Genomic DNA, 23,420 nt, shown 5'->3' with positions numbered 1-23,420 from the left:
AATGAGTCTTGGCACATAGCATGCTGGTGCAAACAAGCATTGACAAAGCCAGTAGCTCGGTCTTTTTAAAGCTGAGACCTATTGCCTTTTCCAATGAATTGGGGTATAGTGCCCCAATCCAAAGAGGGCCTGTTCTGCACCCCCAATGAGCAATCCTATATATATATATATATATATATATATATATATATATATATATATATATATATATATATATATATATATATATATATATATATATATATATATATATATATATATATATGTATGATAGTTATAGTTAGGATCGTGTTTCCATAGGAAATCCGCAACATTCTATTTGGAATAACTTTGGCGCCGATTGACGAATCCTGGCAAACTTTTCAAAATAGGTGGGGCTCTCTGCTCCGCTCCTTCCCTGAAAGTCTCGGGGGGATTCGTCAAGCAGGGGCTGAGAAAAAGGGGGGGGTCCCAAAACGCGTTTTCCCCATGCATTTTTCCATAGGACCTTTAGTCCAAGCTACAGCCCGAACGGCTGAACAGAATTACTTGAAATTTGGCAGAGAGGTAGTCCTCAGATCAGGGATTTGCCTTTTGCAGGTCTGGTGTAAATCTGTTCAGTATTTCCTGAGAAAATAGCATTTAAAAGCATATATATATATCTATAAGCGCGCACCGTGCGCGTACGGTAAAACTTACAGTACGCGCACGCTGCCGTGCGCGAGCGCGATTCTGATTGGTTGTTAGATCTTAGTAAACATTCGAATTGGTCGAAACCAGGAAGTGTCGGCCGCCATTTTGTCTCTCGCAGTCTGAGGGGGTGAAAAACAAAGGTGGAGAACGTGAAAAGGGGGCAGGGTGGACAGTTCCTGACCCCCTAGCCTTTGTCAGGGGGTCCCAGAAGGACCCCCAAGGGCCAAAATTTCCTTTAATTTTTTTGCGAAAAATCACGGAGTACGCGTAGCGTGCGCGTACGGTAGAAACTGAAAAATTCCGCGAACTGCGTAACCTGGGCGCGCGGTGCGCAAAGCGCACCACGCGCCCACAGCGCACGTATGGTACGCGAAGCGCACCGTGCGCGTACGGTACGCGCACGGTGAAAAACCTTAAAAAAAAAAAAATAAAAGTACATAACTTAGCATTTAAAAAAACGTACAAATTCACTGAAAAAACCATAGGTTTTACACACGTTATAGTTAGGAATTAGCATTTAAAAAACCTTGCAAATTCACTTAAAAAACCATAGGTTTCACACATGTTATAGTTAGCTGGACATTTCACTCGTGAAAAACCATTGAAATTCCCCCGTTATAGTTAGTGCAGGCAACTATAACTCACGCGACCGCAATCCTCTGCTGATGACGTCAGATATTACATCACTGTTGACATATGTGTCTTTCTGAAAAAACATATTTGTAATATATGTATAGCTAAAAATTAATGGAAGAAGACATGGGTAAATAAGTGTCTAAATATAGTGATGTAATATCTGACGTCATCAGCAGAGGATTGCGGTCGCGTGAGTTATAGTTGCCTGCACTAACTATAACGGGGGAATTCCAATGGTTTTTCACGAGTGAAATGTCCAGCTAACTATAACATGTGTGAAACCTATGGTTTTTTAAGTGAATTTGCAAGGTTTTTGAAATGCTAATGCCTAACTATAACGTGTGTGAAACCTATGGTTTTTTCAGTGAATATATATATATATATATATTATCTACTGGCGGTCGCCAGTAGATAGTTATAGTTAGGACCGTGTTTCCATAGGAAATCCGCAACATTCTATTTGGGATAACTTTGGCGCCGGTTGACGAATCCTCGCGAAATTTTCAAAATAGGTGGGGCGCTCTGCTCCGCTCCGCTCCGCTCCTACCCTGAAAGTCTCGGGGGGATTCGTCAAGCGGGGGCTGAGAAAAAAGGGGGGTCCCAAAACGCGTTTTCCCCATGCAATTTTCCATAGGGACCTTTAGTCCAAGGTACAGCCCGAACGGCTGAACAGAATTACTTGAAATTTGGCAGAGAGGTAGTCCTCAGCTCAGGGAAGTGTCTTTTGCAGGTCTGGTGTCAATCTGTTCAGTAGTTCCTGAGAAAATCTAAAGTAAAATCATATATATATGTGGGCGGAGCCTAACCACACATCTCATCCTGAGATCTGATTGGCTGTCAGCACTTCATCCAAGAAGTGTTGGCAGCCATCTTGGGACCAATATACATGATAGCACCTCATTAACCCCTTCAGTGCCCCGCCCTTTCCCCCTCCTGGGCCGGCCTTTACATTAGCGGGCGGGGTTCATGACGAGATAGTCTCGTCATGGGCACAGCGCAACCGTGCTCCATGACGAGACTATCTCGTCATGGGCACAGAAGAGGTTAAAAAGCATTGCAGTTAATAGAAGGTTTTAAGACTTTAGTTACATTATAAATCATTTGTTGATGGTACCATACTCATTTTAGGAATTGTGGTATGTTCTAAGGTGATTTCACCATGTGAAAAAGCCTGCTGGGATATCATGATTGAGAGAAAAATATTTTCTCATGCTTTTCCCACAGAGGTTTGCAAGGTGATCTATAAACTAAACTGAGAGCTTATTTTCTGTAAATTCACATTATCTTTCTCAGTCATGTGAGAATGAAGTCTGACATTCTCAGTAAAACATGTACATCCAACAAGGGCAGAGACTGTCAGTTGATTCCTTTGTGTTCTACTGCAGCTTCCCAGAGTGTTCCAAAGAACAACTAGAGCGCTAACAGTCCTACTTATGATAAACGTATGGCACACCTGAAGCCATCTTGCTTGGATTAAAGTGGTAACTCTTAAAACATTTAATTTAAAAATGAACAAAATGAGGGGGTTAATTTTTCCATAACAAGTATGATTAGTGCTGCAGAAAGAAAAACTAGGGCACATTTTGACTTCTGAAATCCTCTTTTATTTCATTAAAAAATTCTGACATGCAGACTGAAACATGCACTTTTAATACCAGGAGCAGACTTCCATGGTGAACAGTAGTTTTACTACAGTGATCTAATGAGCAACTAGAGTGCTAACTTTCAGAATTTATGGCAAATGTGTGACATATCTGAATACGAAATTAGGAAACTTCATAACAAATAAATCTCCCAAGATGGCCACCGGAGACAAAAGAGCCCAAATGTAGCCCAAAATCACCCAGATGTAGCCCAAATATAGCCCAATGACAGAAGTGTTTAAAACACTTATTATTTTGTGTTTTTGCAGTGTTATATAGTGCAGACTTGTCAGGTATTGGAGTGCTTTACATGAGCATTGGTTACATCACACAAGAACAAATTCATTTTGGTTGTAGACATGGGGAGACTAAGTGATTTGACCAGAATCACAGAATGTCGAGCTGAAGCAGAAACTCCAACCTGGTTCCCCAGTTGCAAAGTCTGCAGTTCTGGAAGTAACACCACATCCTCTCCCCTAAGTGCAACATTTAATCAAGTGGTCAACTGGATTAAAAAACATAAAGATAACAAATAATTTAAAAGTACTTTGTCGCTATTTGAAAACTCAGAAAATATGTCCTTATTTTAGTCTTTTAGAGCACTAACCATAATTTTGATGCCAATAAGACCCTCTCATATATGTAATTTCTAAAGGAAATGCTCTAGGTATTACAGTTTTGATTACATCAAGATGACGTCAGGCGTTCCACACCTTTGTAATAAATATAGAATGTTAGCAATCTAGTTGTTCATTAGGATACTGTTGAGAGGCAGAGGCCAGGGGCACGGACTCTGAAAATTGAAGGCAGGTAGGAGGGTGCAAAGGCAACAATTTAACCACAATGAGCAGGCAGGAAGGGCCGTGGCAGCACAACAGACTATGGAGGGCAGTGGAAAGGGGGGCAGGGGCAACAAACCAACAATACAGGACTTGCAAGAGAGGCTGTGGCAATGTAATAGACCATAGTGGGCAGAAGGAAGAGGCAATGGTAGTACAACCATACATGCCAACAGACCCGATTCAGCCAGGAAACGTCCAATGTTTTTAAGCTCAAATGGGCTTTATTTGATCTGTCTCCTGTCTACAATCTCCTCTTTTTCAATGTAACTCAAAGGGAAAAATCAATACCCCAGTTTTTTTTCAAAATCTCCCTCTTACCAAGTTCAAAATGTTTGCAAGTATGGTACATTGGATCATGGAAGGAAATGGGGTAGGGACATGGACTTGGATAACTGAGGACAGGAGGGACATGGAGAAGTGCACCAAACAGACCCTGCAGGGCAGGCATCAGGGTTTGCAGCAGCACAATACACCACACAGGGCATGCGGGACGGGAGTGCAGCACAACAATCCATAGAAAGCATGAGGGAGGGGACAGGACCATGCACATGGACAACAGAGAACAGAGGGGCAAGAGGCAATGGTAGCTAGCTGACCATAATGGACAGACAGGAGAGAAAGCTGAAGCATAACAGACCATAAAGGGCAGGAGGGACGGATCAGGGGCATTACAATGGAACAGACAAGCCAGGAGGGAGGGAGTAGGGGTCTGCACATGTAAACAGAGGGCTGGGGTCAAGGGGGCAGGGCAGGAGCAGCAAGATAGCCATGTAGGTCAGGCAAGATGGGCACTAGAAGCAAGACACACCATGAAGAGCAACAGTGAGACTGTGATGGCATACACACAGAACATGGAGGGAAGGTGGGAGGGGGTCAGGGGCAGCTAACTGACCACACAGGGAAGGTGGGAGGGGCCATGGCAGCACAGAAGACCATGCTTGGCAAGTGGGAGGGTTAGTGGCAGCACAATGGCTATGATGGACAAAAAGGAGGGTGCAGGGGCATGCACAAAGGACGATGTCCTAGGTGTGTCTATAAATATATATTTTTTAAAAATAATAAAAAACAGTGGCTGGCCCTGGGGATTGGGGTCAAAAAAATATAATTAGGAGACAGGCCCTGGGGGATGGGGTCATCAGGGCCAATAAATTAGAATAAGAAGGGGAACCACACAGCCCCCCTTCTTAAAAAATTAAAATAAATAAAAGACTGGCATCGTGTCAGAGGCCACGCCCTCTCCTTGCAGCACTCTGCAAACGTGCCCCCTGGCGAGTTGTAAGTTGGGGAATTAATTCCTCTTCAATACTGAGGGTCCCTGAGGGCCAACTAGCCCAACAGGACCTGTGCGCAGACAAGAAAGTTCAGGGGAAGGGGCCTCACAACAGACCGCACGGGGCAGGCAGGAGGAGCAGTTGCAGCACAACAGACCAGGGAGGGCAGAAGGGTGTGGCAGTACAATGGACCATGTAGGGCAGGAGGAAGAGGATAGGGGCATGGCATGTGGACAGGCAGGGTGGAGGTGGCAGGGACAGGTTACAGTCATCTGACAATGCTAGGCAAGTGGGAGGGGAGTGGCAGCTCAACAGAACACTCAGAGTAGATAGGAGTGGCAGGTCCATGGAACATGGTGGGCAAAAAGGATGGAGCATGGGCATGCACAAAGACATCGGAGGGCAGGGGGAAGGAGAATAGGGGCAGCAAGCTAAGCACAGAGTTTAAGCAGGAGGTCAATGATGGGGCATAGAATTGGGCAATGGAGGGCAGGAGGAGGGGACTGGTACATCATACTAAATTGAGGGCAGTGGCAGCACATCAGACCATGCATGGCAGGAGGGAGGAGGCTAGTCCATGGATTCACACAACAGAGGATAGGGAGGAGGGGGATGGGGCAGCAAGCTAACTGTTCAGAGAAGGCGGGTATTAGGAACTTTATTGTTTTTAAAACGTGTGTCTGTGCGAACTACTTAAAATATGAACAAGTATGCAGCATAATCTCACTTTTATTCAGGAAGAAGAGGACGTTTGTGACTGTGACTCCGAGCTCACTTTGCAGAAACACCCCCTGACCCTCCACCCCCTATCGCAAAATGTAATGCCCGTGAAAAGGGTAGGTGAACACAGTGTTATATAGAACATAGTCCTGAGAGCACGATTGAAAATGAAAACTAGATATAGTGTATGGTATAAACTATGCACCAAAAAGTGTGATATAAGATGAACCGGGCGTGAAACATAATATGCAATACATTGTGCGCAATGACAGATTCATTGGAGAGCGCGAGATAGCACAGGCACTAGCGCGTGCTATGCGATGTGCGCCTTGGAGTGTAATATGCACAGGGCAGTGTTGTGTAACCTAACTAGTGTCTAAAGTTGTAATATAAAATATGTGCTGGGGAGTGTAACGTTGCATATACACTGTGACAAAGATATGGATCCCAGATTGTAATATGTATGGCATAGCACTGTGCGTTATAACATAGGCATCGAGGAAGGCACGTTAGATGGGGCAATATAACCCGTGCGAAGACAAGTGTGGCATGACATATTCACGGGGTGGTGTTACAGTGCACATGGGCTAGAAAGTGTCATAGCATATGCACTAGCTGGTGGAATACAACACAGAGGTGTGTGGCACTCGGCAGGCAATGGTGGGTGTAACACAGCATTGGGCTCTGCCAGGAGCGCGCTGTGACTCTCAAGTGATGTTCGTCCCCTTTCCAGAGAGTAAAATAAAAAGTATTACACATCCGGCAGTGGATGTGTGTTTTATTAACCGTGAGGGGGGTTTCTTACATAGTTTTGGTCGAATTTTTGTCGAATCCCCTTTGAATGGCTTGGTGTGCATGTGTATTAAATGTGCCCGTCAATAGCTACCCATGTTTGTATAAATAAATGACAAGGGTGTCTACCGGGATTAGGCACGGTAGGGACTCAGACATGTCAGAGCTTCACTAGTGGTGTAAATACATTCCACGTGGATTCATTGTATGCATAGTCGCCTTTTAATGAATATCACTCAAATCGTCATGGTGATAGGTACGTACGGTTTGTCCAGCATGTCCTAGGTGTGTCTATAAATATATATTTTTAAAAAATAATAAAAAACAGTGGCCGGCCCTGGGGATTGGGGTCAAAAAAATATAATTAGGAGACAGGCCCTGGGGGATGGGGTCATCAAGGCCAATAAATTAGAATAAGAAGGGGAACCACACAGCCCCCCTTCTTAAAAAATTAAAATAAATAAAAGACTGGCATCGTGCCGGAGGCCACGCCCCCTCCTTGCAGCACTCTGCAAACGCGCCCCCTGGCGAGTTGTAAGTTGGGGAATTAATTGCTCTTCAATACTGAGGGTCCCTGAGGGCCAACTAGCCCAACAGGCATCTCCAGTATGCACCAGGGAGCTGCGCTGCAGACAGGTGTTCTGAGGCCAAGCCCCTTTTTACACCTCTCTGCAACGCAGCTCTGTGGCGCTTACTGGAGGTACCTAGTGGTCTAGTTTGACCCTAGGGACCCTTAGGATTCAAGGGGACTTAATCTCTCAACTTAGAACAGCCACAGGGCGCGTTTACACAGTGGTGAAGGGAGGGGACGGGGCCTGAGGTGACGTGTGCAAACACGCACTATGGCACGTTTTAAATTGGGGATATAATTTCCCTTCAATACTGAGGGCCCCTGGGGGCTAACTAGCCCACCAAGTGCTTCCAGTAAGCGCCACTGAGCTGCATTGCAGAGAGGTGGTCCAGGCTGTGCCACTTTTTACACCTCTCTGCAACGCAGCTCTGTGGCACTTACTGGAGGTACCTAGTGGGCTAGTTGGACCCTAGGGACCCTCAGGATTCAAATGAACTTAATCTCCCAACTAAAAACGGACACAGGGCGTGTTTACACAGTGGTGAAGGGAGGGGACGGGGCCTGAGTTAACGTGTGCAAAAACGCCCTGTGGCCTGTTTTAAGAGGTAGTTTTAATCCCCCTGCCCTATTATATACTAGGGGCTTACAGAGGAGGTCATGCTAATCACAGGGGGAACCCAACGCATAATGTTCCCTAGTGTATGTAGGTGTTTTCACTGTATTCTAAGTGTCTTTTAACATAGCACTGGCTCTAGGACTGGTTAGTCAGACTCAGTTACCACCACTATCCGTCTGAAAAAGTTGAGGGTACAGGATGATTTTGCAACAAGGATTCTTTCTGCTCTTCTTTTTGTTCTTTCTGCACGTTATCCTTCTTCCTGCACTTTTCTTCTTCTTTGAGGACTTCTGTTGCTTCTTTCTGCACTTCTTTTTTTTCTTTCTGTGCATTTTTTCTTCTTTCTTCACATGTCCTATCTCTGTAGGCAGAGTTAGAAATTAGCATTTAAAAAACCTTTGAAATTCACAGAAAAAACCATAGGTTTCAGGCACGTTATAGTTAGGAATTAGCATTTAAAAAACCTCAGAAATTCACTGAAAAAAACATACGTTTCAGGGGTGTTATAGTTAGCTGGACTTTTCACTTGTACAAAACCATTGAAATTCCCCTGTTATAGTTAGTTCAGCTAACTATAACTCGCGCGCCCGCAATGCACTGCTGATGACGTCACATATTACATCACTCATGCCATGGTCAGTGACATCACTCATGACATCACTGATGACATCTCAAATGACATCACTGATGACATCACTGATGACATCATCCAGTGAATGTCTGTTTTTCTGAAAATTAAATATGTTTTATATATGTATATCTCAAGGTCGATGGAAGAATAAATGGGTATATAAGTGTCTAAATGGATAATTTGTTTTTGAAAAATTGATTGTGTAACTGACTGATTAAGTGTATCATAGTGAATACATGGCTTAGTGAGTAATGTTTAAATATGTAAATATCTGTATCAGTCTCTCACTTTGTGTATAAGTGGCTGCATGGGTTGGTGAGTAGCTACATGGGTGTCTATATAGGTTATTAGTTGGTTTTTTGAGTATCATTCTGAGTGTCTGCATGGTTCGTGGGGGGTATTACGTAGTGCATAGGTGCATGAATGCGTGACTCACTGTTTGTATGTGTTGAAGACAGCATGTGCGCAGGACTGTATGGGTGGATGAGTGTGTGTATGGGTGTGTTAGTGAGTGAATGACTGTCTCAATAGTGTCTTTATGAGTAACTACATATGTTTTAAACTAGTATATGTGACTATTGGTGTATATAAGTGAGTATATGTGAGAGTGATAGATTGAAAGAGTTCCTGTATGAATAAGTATGTGTTTCTATAAGTGATTGTTTAAAAGACTAAGTATGTGTAAGTTTCCGTAGAAGTAAGTGTGGTGGTGTGTGTATAACTGTATATGCAAGTAAATGTATGTTTGATTCTTTATTAGCATGAGTGACTATGTGTGTGAGTAACTCTATGGATGAGTGGCATTGTGTAACAGGATGTATAGGTGTATGAGTACATATGAGGAGTGAGTACATGTATGAGTGACTGTATAGGACTGTTGGTGAATGAGTGGATGTGTATGTGGATCTTAGAATTACTGAAGAGGTTGTTGTAACTGGTATTGGTATGTCCATTGTTTTGAAAATTTTAGTCTCTATTTTTGAATGTGTGTATCAAAGGTTATATTAGGGTGAGAGGAGGTCTGCCACTCTATCACAAGGATTTGTCATTTGAGATGTCATGAGTGATGTCACTGACCATGTCATGAGTGATGTAATATGTGACGTCATCAGCAGTGCATTGCGGGTGTGCGAGTTATAGTTAGCTGAACTAACTATAACGGGGGAATTTCAATGGTTTTGTACAAGTGAAAAGTCCAGCTAACTATAACACCCCTGAAACCTATGGTTTTTTCAGTGAATTTCTGAGGTTTTTTAAATGCTAATTCCTAACTATAACGTGCCTAAAACCTATGGTTTTTTCTGTGAATATATATATATATATATATACATATATATATATATATATATTCACTTAAAAAACCATAGGTTTCACACATGTTATAGTTAGCTGGACATTTCACTCGTAAAAAAACAATGAAATTCCCCCGTTATAGTTAGTGCAGGCAACTATAACTCACGCGACCGCAATCCTCTGCTGATGACGTCAGATTTTACATCACTGTATTTAGACACTTATTTACCCATGTCTTCTTCCATTAATCTTTAGCTATATATATATTACAAATATTTATTTTTCATAAAGACACATATGTCATCAGTGATGTAATATCTGACGTCATCAGCAGAGGATTGCGGTTGCGTGAGTTATAGTTGCCTGCACTAACTGTAACGGGGGAATTTCATTGTTTTTTTACGAGTGAAATGTCCAGCTAACTATAACATGTGTGAAACCTATGGTTTTTTAAGTGAATTTGCAAGGTTTTTTAAATGCTTATTCGTAACTATAACGTGTGTGAAACCTATGGTTTTTTCAGTGAATTTGTACGGTTTTTTAAATGCTAAGTTATGTATTTATTAATTTATTTTTTTTCAGGTTTTTCACCGTGCGCGCACCGTGCATGCGCTGTGGGCGCTCGGTGCGCTTCGCGCACCGAGCACCCCCAGTTCGCAGTGCGTGCAGTGCGCACGCGGTGCGTGCACCTCGCGAGTGTTTTTTTTTTTTTTTTAAATGTGTTTTTTTCTCCCTTGGGGGTCCTTCTGTGACCCCCTGACCAAGGCTAGCGGGTCAGGAACTTCCACTCTGCCCCCTTTTCACGTTCTCCACCTTTTTTTTTCACCCCCTCAGACTGCGAGAGACAAAATGGCGGCCGACACTTCCTGGTTTCGACCGATTCGAATGTTAACCGACATCTAACAACCAATCAGAATTGCGCTCGCGCACGGCAGGGTGCGCGCACCGTGCGCGCACGGTGCGCGCGTATAGATATTAATAGGCTTTTAAATGCTATTTTCTCAGGAAATACTGAACAGATTTACACCAGACCTGCAAAAGGCACTTCCTTGACCTTATGGCTACCTCTCTGCCAAATTTCACGTAATTCTGTTCAGCCGTTCGGGCTGTAGCTGCGACTAAAGGTCCTATGGAAAAATGCATGGGGAAAACGTGTTTTGGGACCCCCCCTTTTTCTCGGCCCCCGCTTGACGAATCACCCCGAGACTTTCAGGGTAGGAGCTGAACGGAGCGCCCCATTTGTTTTGAAAATTTCGCGAGGATTCGTCAACCGGCGCCAAAGTTATTCAAAATAGAATTTTGAGATTTCCTATGGAAACTAGGTTGTAACTATAACTATCTACTGGCGACCGCCAGTAGATAATATATATATATATATATATATATATATATATATATATATATATATATCCCCTACTTTCCGTAGTTTGCGTCGCATCTGCCCGCTTCTGGTGCCAGTCCACAACAATACAGACACGGACCTCGATCTTCAGTGCAATTTGTTATTTATAAATCTCGCGTGCTAGTCGCCATAACGTTTCGGCTCCACCTGAGCCTTGTTCACATGACGATATATATATATATATATATATATATCAGGCTCATAGGGGTATCCATACTTCAAGCAGCACTCGAACGCGGTTTGGCTTGTCCCCTTTCCATAGCTTTATTGGTATACAGGCAGCTTTCCTCGGTATTCTCACCGGCACACAACCAGAAGCCGACGCGTTTCGTTAAGCAACTTCTTCAAAGGCATATCGGTTGAAAGAAGCAGTCGGGCCACACCCCCACATTTGCACCCAATCATACGCTGATGTGCAGCTGCTCTGGATGAGCATGTATGTCTCGGTGTTCTGGGATTTGTAGTCCGTTTAGATCCACAGATGGATGCCTCTTATGATAAATGCCGTGCAAGTTCGCCTTAAGCCCCAAGGGAGGTGCTCTGCTCAATCCACAAATCGCGCTCCACTATTGGGTCCTAGTTAAGACCCGTGGCCCCCTCAGTCCCGGGGTGGTGCTTGCTTCGCGACTGGACCGCCGCGTTTTAAATCAGGCTCATAGGGGTATCCATACTTCAAGCAGCACTCGAACGCGGTTTGGCTTGTCCCCTTTCCATAGCTTTATTGGTATACAGGCAGCTTTCCTCGGTATTCTCACCGGCACACAACCAGAAGCCGACGCGTTTCGTTAAGCAACTTCTTCAAAGGCATATCGGTTGAAAGAAGCAGTCGGGCCACACCCCCACATTTGTACCCAATCATACGCTGATGTGCAGCTGCTCTGGATGAGCATGTATGTCTCGGTGTTCTGGGATTTGTAGTCCGTTTAGATCCACAGATGGATGCCTCTTATGATAAATGCCGTGCAAGTTCGCCTTAAGCCCCAAGGGAGGTGCTCTGCTCAATCCACAAATCGCGCTCCACTATTGGGTCCTAGTTAAGACCCGTGGCCCCCTCAGTCCCGGGGTGGTGCTTGCTTCACGACTGGACCGCCGCGTTTTAAATCAGGCTCATAGGGGTATCCATACTTCAAGCAGCACTCGAACGCGGTTTGGCTTGTCCCCTTTCCATAGCTTTATTGGTATACAGGCAGCTTTCCTCGGTATTCTCACCGGCACACAACCAGAAGCCGACACGTTTCGTTAAGCAACTTCTTCAAAGGTTGAAGTATGGATACCCCTATGAGCCTGATTTAAAACGCGGCGGCCCAGTCGCGAAGCAAGCACCAACCCGGGACTGAGGGGGCCACGGGTCTTAACTAGGACCCAATAGTGGAGCGCGATTTGTGGATTGAGCAGAGCACCTCCCTTGGGGCTTAAGGCGAACTTGCACGGCATTTATCATAAGAGGCATCCATCTGTGGATCTAAACGGACTACAAATCCCAGAACACCGAGACATACATGCTCATCCAGAGCAGCTGCACATCAGCGTATGATTGGGTACAAATGTGGGGGTGTGGCCCGACTGCTTCTTTCAACCGATATGCCTTTGAAGAAGTTGCTTAACGAAACGCGTCGGCTTCTGGTTGTGTGCTGGTGAGAATACCGAGGAAAGCTGCCTGTATACCAATAAAGCTATGGAAAGGGGACAAGCCAAACCGCGTTCGAGTGCTGCTTGAAGTATGGATACCCCTATGAGCCTGATTTAAAACGCGGCGGTCCAGTCGCGAAGCAAGCACCACCCCGGGACTGAGGGGGCCACGGGTCTTAACTAGGACCCAATAGTGGAGCGCGATTTGTGGATTGAGCAGAGCACCTCCCTTGGGGCTTAAGACGAACTTGCATGGCATTTATCATAAGAGGCATCCATCTGTGGATCTAAACGGACTACAAATCCCAGAACACCGAGACATACATGCTCATCCAGAGCAGCTGCACATCAGCGTATGATTGGGTACAAATGTGGGGGTGTGGCCCGACTGCTTCTTTCAACCGATATGCCTTTGAAGAAGTTGCTTAACGAAACGCGTCGGCTTCTGGTTGTGTGCCGGTGAGAATACCGAGGAAAGCTGCCTGTATACCAATAAAGCTATGGAAAGGGGACAAGCCAAACCGCGTTCGAGTGCTGCTTGAAGTATGGATACCCCTATGAGCCTGATATATATATATATATATATACAAATATATATATATATATATATATACATACAAATATATATATATATATATTCATCGGTTGCCACTAGATATAGCAGACAAAACACAAAGCCACAATGGTGGGCTCCTGGTTACATGTCTCATAACCTGATACTTTCTTTGCGGTTAGGCTCTGGAGCACTATGGCGGGATAGACTACCTTATTTCCAATGTCGCAGTCAATCCGTTCGTTGGGAATATCTTGGATTCAACAGCTGGAATGTGGGACAAGGTAAGGCCAACATCCTGGAGGGAATATGAGAGTGGGGGATGGTACGGGCAGCTGGGGTACCACTCATTCTATCCCATTAGACATAGTAATATACCTGGCTTTCCCGCCCAATAGAGGTGCCACCTTTCAGAGAGAAAAGTCCAAACGTGTTCTTGTTTTAAGAGTTTGTAATGGGCACGATAATTAAATAGGAATTTATGTAAAATCCTCTGTATTCCTTTTTGACATGCCATTTAAGCCTCTGTTTACTTTACTTGTTATGCAGGAATTAGAATAGCAAAAATACAACGCGTTTTATAGTGATTTCTTCCTCTCTGTCCTGTTTTAAGTTCATATTGATAAGGGGACAAAGTATCATTGATTTTCCCTTTTTTTTAATTTTTATCAACGTTGACTTACAAATACGAGTGATACTGGTAAAATGCCAGCCAAGTGGAAACCTGACCTCCCATAGCCTGATTCAGATCAGCAGCTGCCCCAGTCCTACTGTGAAAGAAGGATTCAGCTCGTTAAGGGGGAGCTTCCAGCAGCACTCCCAGCCCTGATCAGAGGTCCTTACAACATACCCACCTCTCTCGTCTGTGCACACCGAATGATAGCTCAGGAGCATCCGTGGCCTCAGCCAGTCGGGCCTCTGCATAGGTGCTGCTCATCTTCCCACACCCAGGAGCTGCTGCACAACTTTTCTGGTTCTGTATTTTCTTTTAATGCTCCCACTCCATGTGTTACTGCAGGTCTTTGAAGTGAATGTGACGTCGATGTTCATGATGGCTAAGATAGCAGTCCCTCACATGCAGAAGAGAGGGTAAGGACAGAGCCAGGTGCTCGATGTTGACAAATTGACCTAATGTATTGGGCAGTGAACTGCCCGTCTGTCTCAATGTCTCCAAAATGTTCTTTGCAAGTCCCTTCTACTAAAATTTTCCAAGTGGTGGGAGGGGTAGAATGAATGAAGGACGAGGAATAGGATTTGTGGCAATCCTCTGAACATGACTGTGTCCACCAAGCTTCAGCGGTGGGGACGTGGTTGGAGCAGAAGGAGCCCAAGGCTTCAGGACTGCCCGTGATGGAGGCCTTCAGCGCCTCAGAAGTGGGGGGGAGGCACACGCATGCCAAGGGCAGAGAGCGCTTCTAAAGAGGGAGGAGTCAAAGAATGGGGAGAGGCAACCCCAGTATGACATGTTTGCTGGTATAGCTTGTGTTACTGATCTAAAATACTCATTTGGGTTTCTTTGGACTTCTCTTGTTGTAGGGGAGGATCCATCGTGCTTAACTCATCTGTAGTTGGCTACAACCCGCTGCCGGTGAGTACATCGCCATTATTTAGGTTAATGTTGAGGTCGTAGTTAGTTCTCTGAGTTATGTCTTACCTGTGGAAGCCACAAACACTCAACCAGTTCACACTTTATCTACTCCAACTGGGTGTAAAAGGATAATCAAGCGCTCCAACAATATTACACAATATTCTCACTTGTACTGACAGTACCCTGCGGTGCAATCAAACTTGGGGAATAACACCCAATTCCCTAAAAGGCTCAATCATAGATTGATTTGATTAATCACAAATGTTGACGCACATGCACAATATCAATTTCACAATATGACAAATTATCATACCTGCGTGTATCTGTAGCCGGGTGACGGGAGTATAGAGAGGTCCCTGTACTTCAGGGACTTTTGGAGGGATTAACTCCGTTTCTCGTGTGGTACTTTTTAGCTATACACCGCTAATGAGGAGCATCATTGGATGGTTGCCGAGAAATCTAAATCCTAAAATACTACATTACTAAACAGTGAAACTTGATTCTGTGGAAGTCAGAGGTGCTGGTCTACATATTCATATATAGCAGAGACTTTATATCAGCATATGTTTTGGAATTTACGAGCCGTGATAGAGTTTGAGAAAGAAAAGATGACTGATGTGAGGCAATCGATCTGAACTGAAGTTTAAGACCTGAGGAAGTCGTTCGGGTCAATCCCTGTTGCGACGAAACGCGTTGGGAGTCGAAGATTTTCTGAGAATAAGGAGAAGAACAGAAGCCCAACTGATTATTGTTTGCCTGATAATTGATATTGTGCGTGTGCGTCAACATTTGTGATTAATCAGTTCACACTTTATGTCCAACTTTATGTCCAACAACACCTCAAAACCCCATATGATAATAAACCTGGCTTATTATCATTTTACTTTTAAATGTTTGCAGCTGCTGGTGGGGAGGTGACGCTCCTCCACTGCTGCTGACCCTGACTAATCAGAATGAGATGAGTGCAGGAATAACTTCAAGACCATAAATCCTTATGCCAAACACAATAAATGTGTATGACGAGCCATTTAAATTAATTATGGCACCAATAATTTGAAAGACTCAAAAAAATATATATTTTAAAACCTATTAGTTGGCATTATTTTATTTCTTTTTTCTTATTGTTTTTCTTTTTATAAGAAAAACATCAATCTAAAAAACATAATTTACACAAACATAAAATTATATACACAATTATGGTCACTCGACCTTTTTCTGGACATATTCATAAACCTCTTTTTGCATGTGTTGTTGGTTCTATTTGTCTATCATATACATTTGAAATCCAACCACAAATATACGATATAAGGGCCCCAATCTTTACATAGACTTTTTAATTCAGCCCCTTAATGAAAAGTCATTAATTCCTCTTTTATATCAGTGGATTGTTTTTGCTCCTAAAGGGAAAAATGGTTGACGCGTTTCGGCCTTCAGACTATTTTCTGCCTCATCAGGACCAGAGAAAACAAGGTGGATGACCAAATTTTTCTTTCATATTACATTGAACACGGCGATATTATTAATGGAGAGCACATTGTGCTAAAGCGTACTTGCTTGTATCTTGCTGTGCCCGTATCTTAACTGCTTGTTCTTTTATGAAGACCCGCCAGTCCCGCCGCAATGCTTAGCTGTTTCAGCTGTAAGGCTGTTAGACGCAAACCTCTGGGGTAGCGACTCCCTCCAGTGCATCAACACGCTGTTCAGACTTGAAGTCGCCCGACAAACCCCAGCAGGCCACCATCCCCATGATTCTAGCCATTCTCAATGGGTAGCAAATAGTGACCTGCCTCATGAATAATGATGAGGGAGGCCCTTTTGCGACCCACTGCGAATCGCTAACAGTGTCAAATTGTTGTACATCGCAGTTTACGATTTCCTCATAGAAAATCTCTATAAATTGCTATTTAGAATACGCAAACACTTATAAGTACATCTGGCCCAAAGTATTGCATGCTGTCATAACTTAGCTATCGACATGGCTGTCAACCTTTTCCTTGGTGTAACAATCTTGGTTGTCTCCATTCAATCAGTGAAACACCCTAAGCTGGCCCCCTTTCTGTATCAGAGAGTCTGCTCTATAATAAAGATCAGAATATAACAAACAGTCTACGGCATGGGGGGTCTTTATCATATAATTAGTGACAACTCAGAAGAACCCCTCAGACAGTACACAAACTCAGGCATATTAGTTTATACCTGTTATGAGTCAAAGAGGAGAAACAACACAAACATGGGTAAATGCCCAGATGAGGGGAGAAGGAGATGTACTATCTTTCCAGAGGCATTCTGGGATGAGTTCATGTAGAGGATGTAGTGAGTATTAAGGTACCATCTTGGTATCTTTCAGCTTTGCTTCACTTATTCTTTTGTTTTATCTTTTATTATATAAAGTTTTATATAGCGTGAACCAGATCCCGAGGGTCAAGGTCAAGGTCAAATATCTTTATTCGAATGTAAACTTTACATTCATAAAAGTACATTTTAAAAACATACAGACATAGACATATTCCATTGATATATAATAAAAGAAAACCATCCATTTCATCTATGAGACACAAGATAATGTGCAAGGGTGTTGTAGAACCAGAACAACACATAGAGTACAACAAGTTAAGAATATAAATAATTATATAAAGTTAAAAAGGTTAAAATGTACAACGATAGTAGCAGCATAGTTAACCCTCCATACTTTTCCTGAAAATGATAGCTAGTTTCAAAAAGCTACATACAAATAAAGTACAGTCACAATTCAGGGGGTTGGAGGTAATAAAGTGCTGGTTTGATCTGAGTAAATTGTAGATCTTTTAGACAAGGCTTTAAATACAACTTCCGAGGTACTGTATAATAAGGACAAACAAATAAAAAGTGCGCCAAATCTTGCGGAGACTTCCCGTCGCAGCCGCAAGCAGGTAGCACTTGACCTCGATGGGCTCCTCTTGGTATTGCCAACAGGAGATGAAATAAATCAAAACGGAACCTTGTCAAGAGATAGCGTTCATATCCAGACATAGGCCAGGATAGATGTGGTTCCATTTGAAAACATGTTTTAAGTAGGGCGTGTTTCCTTACACTGTCTTTCAACAGCTCGCCCTCCTCCCAGGCAAGATACCTAATAGACATGAATGTCTTTTTCACGAAAATAACATCAGCTTTGGTTATAGAATTTGGGGATGAGAACAAATCCGGCCGTCCCATTTCAGTGAGACGGTCGTTAATGTACCTCAGCCACGGAACCTTGAACCTGCCTTCCCAAGTTAGAGCTTCTTTAAATATAGCATGGGTAAGAGGTATGTCGTCGTTTAGCCAGGAGTTCAACCAACATAATAGGGGATTTGCTGCTATTCTGTCACTCAGGAATGGTACACCTAACTCCTCGTGTACCGAAAAATTTCCGGTTCCCCTTGGCAGCCTCAATACCTTCTTTAAGAAATTGTTTTCTACAACCTCCAGGGCTCGCGTCTGGCAATAGCCCCATATCTCGCTGCCATAGCAAGCGATAGCAACACTCTTGGCTTGATATAATTTGAGCAAGGCAGCCACCGGGCTATTGCCCATTTTTCTTGCGAAGCCAAGTATTGCTGCATTGACGCGTATTACTTCGCCCTTCTTTTTAACAACAGCTGGGCCCCACTCTAGTTGGTCGTCGAGGAGGACCCCGAGGTATGAGAAGGTTTTGGAATTTGGAATTCTTTCCCCATTTGTATAAAAAGAATTAGGTTTACGCGACCCCTGGCCTATTTTCATAGTGTAGGACTTTGAGTTATTGATACTTAAGCCTCTAGACTCCATGAATTCATAAAAAGAGTTCAAGAGTGTTTGGAGACCAATTGCGGTCCTTGAAATAAGGACAGCGTCATCCGCATATAGTAAGACTGGGACTCCTTTTCTGCCTACATAGGGGTAGTCGGCACCTGTTCTCAACAAATAGTCCTCCAGCTCATTTATGTACAAATTGAAGAGAAATGGTGCTAAGATACATCCTTGACGGACACCCCTATTTATTCTGATGTCCCCTGTCACTTTCAAGTCTTGGGAGTAACGGACGTTGGCTCTTGTATCTGAGTGCAAATCGATCAAGACATAAACTAAGTTCTGATCGATGCCCATTTTTAGCATGATGTCCCATAATTTACCTCTGTCCACACAGTCAAATGCGGACGATAGGTCCATAAAAGCCATATGTATGGTTCCCTGGCGGGCTAGAGTGTATTTGCCTACAATTAAATACAGGTTCAGGCACTGGGTTACTGTTGAATGGCCAGGTCTGAAGCCGTATTGTATTGGGGATAAAACATTGTTCTCATTTGCCCATATTGTAAGCCTATTCAAAATCACACCCCCTACCACTTTTGCTACAGAGTTAATTAAAGATATTGGTCTGTAGCATAACGGGCTACCACGGTCGCCCTTTTTGAACACGGGGACGATAGTTGATTGTCCCCAGGACTTTGGGCACCCAAAAATTGCAGCTGCATTTATTACGTTCGTGAGAATAGGAGCCCATAGCCGAATACAGGATTTAAAAAGATCCGGAGGGAGGCCATCCGGACCGGGCGCCTTATTGCCAGTTAAACCTTGGATTGCCTTTTCTACTTCATTGACTGAGAAACACGGAGAATTCTCCAATGGGGTTAAGAAGTCATAATCTGAAAGTTGATCATGGCTTTTAAAAATTACACTAAAATGGGACACCCAATCTGCCTCTGGGATATTTGTACCTATTGCAGTATCACTTGGGTTGTCAAACAAAGGTTTGTTGACAATCTCCCAGAATTTACTGCTATTTCCCAGGACAGTTGGGTCAAGCAGAGACTCCCAGATACTGGCCTTAATTTCCTTTTTCCGCGTATCTAATGTTTTTTTATAAATGGAGCGGAGGATCTTAATTTCGCCTGGATCTCTAGGTTTGATTTTTAACGCCTTTCTTAAGTCTCTGCTTGCCATGGAGCATGCATGATCAAACCATTTAGGGTGGCTACCAACTTGCCCATTCACTGGAACTAATAACATAGAACTTACTGTTAACGCTACACCTTCAAAAGTAGCTAAAATTTGCTTTGGGGACATAGAGGTTGAAACACAGGCCGCTAATTCCTCGCCACATAACTTATTGATATCATTGTAGAGATTTTCTTGGTTTACCCGATGCCATTTCAGACGACGTTTACCATTTGAACATTGTAAAATTCCCCCATCTTTACGTTGTTTTCGTAATTCAAATACACCCCCATTCAAATTAATAGAAATGGGGTTGTGATCACTATAAATATTCATTTGAATAGTAAAGCAAGAGGTCTGGTTAACAAGGTCAGCGGATAATAATATGTGGTCTATAAAAGACCCATGACGTGACCCTTTAAACGTCGGAACATCGTAAACTTTAGACTCTGGGACTAAGGACATGGCTACAAACAAGTTATTTTCATTTAACAAGTCATTAAGGAGAGAACCACGTCTAGTATGATCAAAGTGAAAACCATCCATGCTGTTACACCCAAGGGATCCCATAGGGGTATCTCTGGGGTTACCGCATGGATGTACGTTAAAATATCCTACAATCAATACATTACAAGGTAATATGCCTGCTCCTTCTTTCAGCATTTCATTCAACAACAATATGTTACACTCCCCTTGACTAGATGTGGCGTTATAAAAGTTAACTAAAGTCAAAGCATTTTTGCCTCTCTTCAGTACAAGCACTTGAAAGTTACTATTTACATGTTGTTGATTAGTTATATCACAAGAGAGGGCCAAGTTGATAAAAATGGCCAGGCCCCCTTTTGCTCTGCCACTAGCTGAGGGGGATGCTGGCCTGAGGAAGCTTTGATACCCTTCAATGAAGGCAATATTTTCTTCCAACCATGTTTCTTGGAGACATATAATAGCATATTTTTTGACAAAAGCCAGCCAGGCAGGGTCACATATCTTATCTGCCAAGCCTGCAATGTTCCAAGAAACTAGACTCGCTTTACAAACATCATCATTCTCTGTATTAATAGGAACCTCGGTAGTAATAAGTTCTGGTAACCGGTTTAGTTGTTCATCGGCAGTAACTCCCGTTGATTTCTACTACAGAGGGTTGTAATTCTACATGAGTTGGATGAAAATTAAGTACTTCAGGCTGATGATGCAGTGTATTAAAATGCTTGCGATCAAATGATACGGACCTAGGTAATAAAAGATCTGTGTCTGGTTCTACAAGATTATTGCTGTCTAATTCTATATTTGGGGGGGAAATAATAGCATCGTGGTCACAATCGCTTGATGAAGAATCTGCAAGCGTAGGTGTTGCTGCTACAGCATACAGTCAATCAACCCCCTCCAAACCATTTTGCTCATAAAAAACATCAAACCTATTTGAGGTAGGTACATTATAGTATGTGTTAGGAGGTATTAATTGAGAATGATTGCGATAACAATATGATCCATTTGGGGCCTCCCGTCTTTCGTAATAAGTAACTGGATAATTGGCTTTTCTGGGCCCCCCGGATATATCACTTCTATGCTGTCTGTAAATTCCTGTGTTATAAAAATCATGCTTCCTTGGTATTTCTCCGTTAAAATGTGAGTTATAAGTGACATAATTTTCCTCATCCTCAATGATAGGGTATATAGACAACTTATTGATGCTTTGATCACTTGAGGGATAAACATAACTTAAATCTTTAGTGCGGATCAAACTATTGATCATATCATCCTTCCAGCCAGTAATGTGCTTTACTGCACGATTATCAGCAAAAGTAACAACAATGCAGTCCCCCTCAGTAGATTTAAATCTATGGCCCACCCAATCGACCCTCCTGACATTTAAAATTTTACCACTGATGTGTCTGGGGATCGGTCTATGGGTGGTTAACCAGTGACTTACTTTATTTTTCAGGTCCCCATATCTCTCCACCTTATCCTTTTCTAGTTGCGGTACACCTATCATTACTATGGTGTATAATTGGGATTCAGGAGGGAGATTAATATAAATGGGTTTTTTATTTTGTGGGGGCTGCATGGAATTTTGCGTTGATCGTGCTTAGCTTGGTCGGCAGGTAATACTTGAAATGAACCTTCTGTGGCCCATTCACTCTCATCATTATCAGCTATGGGACACGCCAACATAGGAGATACACTCGGCAACACTATTGATTCTTTTTGTGGTCTTATGTGTTGTGGTTGGTCATTCTGATCATTAACTCCCATGGAATTGATAATTGCCATATTGCAACTGACAGTTTCTGTATCGTCAGTCTGTGCAGAGGCAGAAGGAGGTTTAGGGTTAACAATCTGGTCCTTGTCATGCCTCGCGATTCAGCCCCTACAGGTGGCAAGTATATAAGGGGCGAAGAGCGTGTACACGCCGCTTCGCGTTCTTGCATTGAGCCCCATTTCCGTCCCGAGAGCTGTTGCCTGACTTCCTGTATTGTTAGTTCCGGTTTCCTGTTTTGAGTCGTGGACGTTCCCCGGCTCCGGTGGTTGTAGCGTTGTGGATCCTGTTGTTACGGAGGGTGGAAGGTGTCCTCTCTCTCCAGGATATTCGCGAGGGTTTCTCCTGGTTGTGGCATCTTCATCCAAGTAAGGTCGGCTGGGTGTTTGGAGGTCCAGGGGTTTCCTGTCTCGCGTCACTTCGTGCTAGAGAGGTAGTCTGACATTGACAGAGCGCAGTCTCCATTCCCAGCGCTTCCTGGCGTGGTGTCTTCAGTCTAACGCCTCGCTCATCCATGTGTTATACCTGAAATATTATTAAGTATAGTTTTGCCTGCTGATAAGGTAACTCCAAGTTTGGATTAGTTGGAGTCTTTTCCTCTGTCCGATTTTCACGCCCCCAGTATCCTTTCCTCCCTTCACCATTATATCCATCCCCTTCGTCATCCTGAGCAGCTATCAGGAATCCGGTGGTGATAGATTGCGAGGACCATTGAGCAGGGGGGTTAGGTTTCCCGCTCTTCTACATACTAAGCAAGGTACTTGATCTTCCCCACCTTACTAATGTATTAAAGGAATACTCTACCTTCCTGGGAGTATAATCTTGGTATCCTTATTCCCTGCAGCTGCCCACTAAGGAACTACTACTTAGAACACACCTGCTGGTTCCTACAGACTTATACATAGCAGCAGACGATATTACCGGTAGGTGTTGGGGACATACAGAAGCGAGGGACACAGGGAGGGCGATACAGAGGTATTCCACTAACCACCTTTATATTACAGCTGGGAGACCTACTTGTTTGCCTTGTTGAGATCTCTTACGCTCCTGTTGTTCCCCCTGACGGAATCACCTATCAAGACCTACCGGATCCCCCCACCTATCCTTGTTTTGTTTCCCTGTTTTCCCCAGTGGGTTCTCCGCACTCTAGAGTCTGATAGAGTCGGGGAAACACGGGGGACGGCTGTGGACTCATCTTCACGACTCCAGACGCTCCTGCAGAACATCCGCGATCCTTACAGAACGCGAAGCCATCATAGAATATTCTGCCCGAGCGCCATGGAGCTAGGTGTGGTTACACTGGCAGATGTCGCCGGCATGCTCGGCAATCTGCAAGCGGAAACCCAGGCATTATCTGCCAGAATAG

At 43.6% G+C, this 23,420-nt stretch overlaps 1 protein-coding gene across 4 annotated transcripts in view; it reads left to right on the top strand.

Moving 5' to 3' along the window:
* Nucleotides 1–23,420, top strand: part of LOC146859198 (dehydrogenase/reductase SDR family member 4-like) — a 256,188-nt gene that overhangs the window by 184,731 nt on the left and 48,037 nt on the right. For 3 of the 4 annotated variants that reach the window (XM_085649877.1, XM_085649879.1, XM_085649880.1), the window contains 3 exons: nucleotides 13,454–13,555; nucleotides 14,290–14,360; nucleotides 14,808–14,859. In XM_085649877.1, coding sequence (XP_085506003.1) covers nucleotides 13,454–13,555; nucleotides 14,290–14,360; nucleotides 14,808–14,859 — 225 coding nt within the window. The remainder of the gene's footprint in view (nucleotides 1–13,453; nucleotides 13,556–14,289; nucleotides 14,361–14,807; nucleotides 14,860–23,420) is intronic. The other variant, XM_085649878.1, reaches the window with a different exon arrangement.

This window comes from Triturus cristatus, chromosome 3_2 (genome assembly GCF_964204655.1).
Source record: "Triturus cristatus chromosome 3_2, aTriCri1.1, whole genome shotgun sequence".
Classification (NCBI taxonomy): Eukaryota; Metazoa; Chordata; class Amphibia; order Caudata; family Salamandridae; genus Triturus; species Triturus cristatus.
This window is presented reverse-complemented; position numbering and strand designations above follow the sequence as displayed.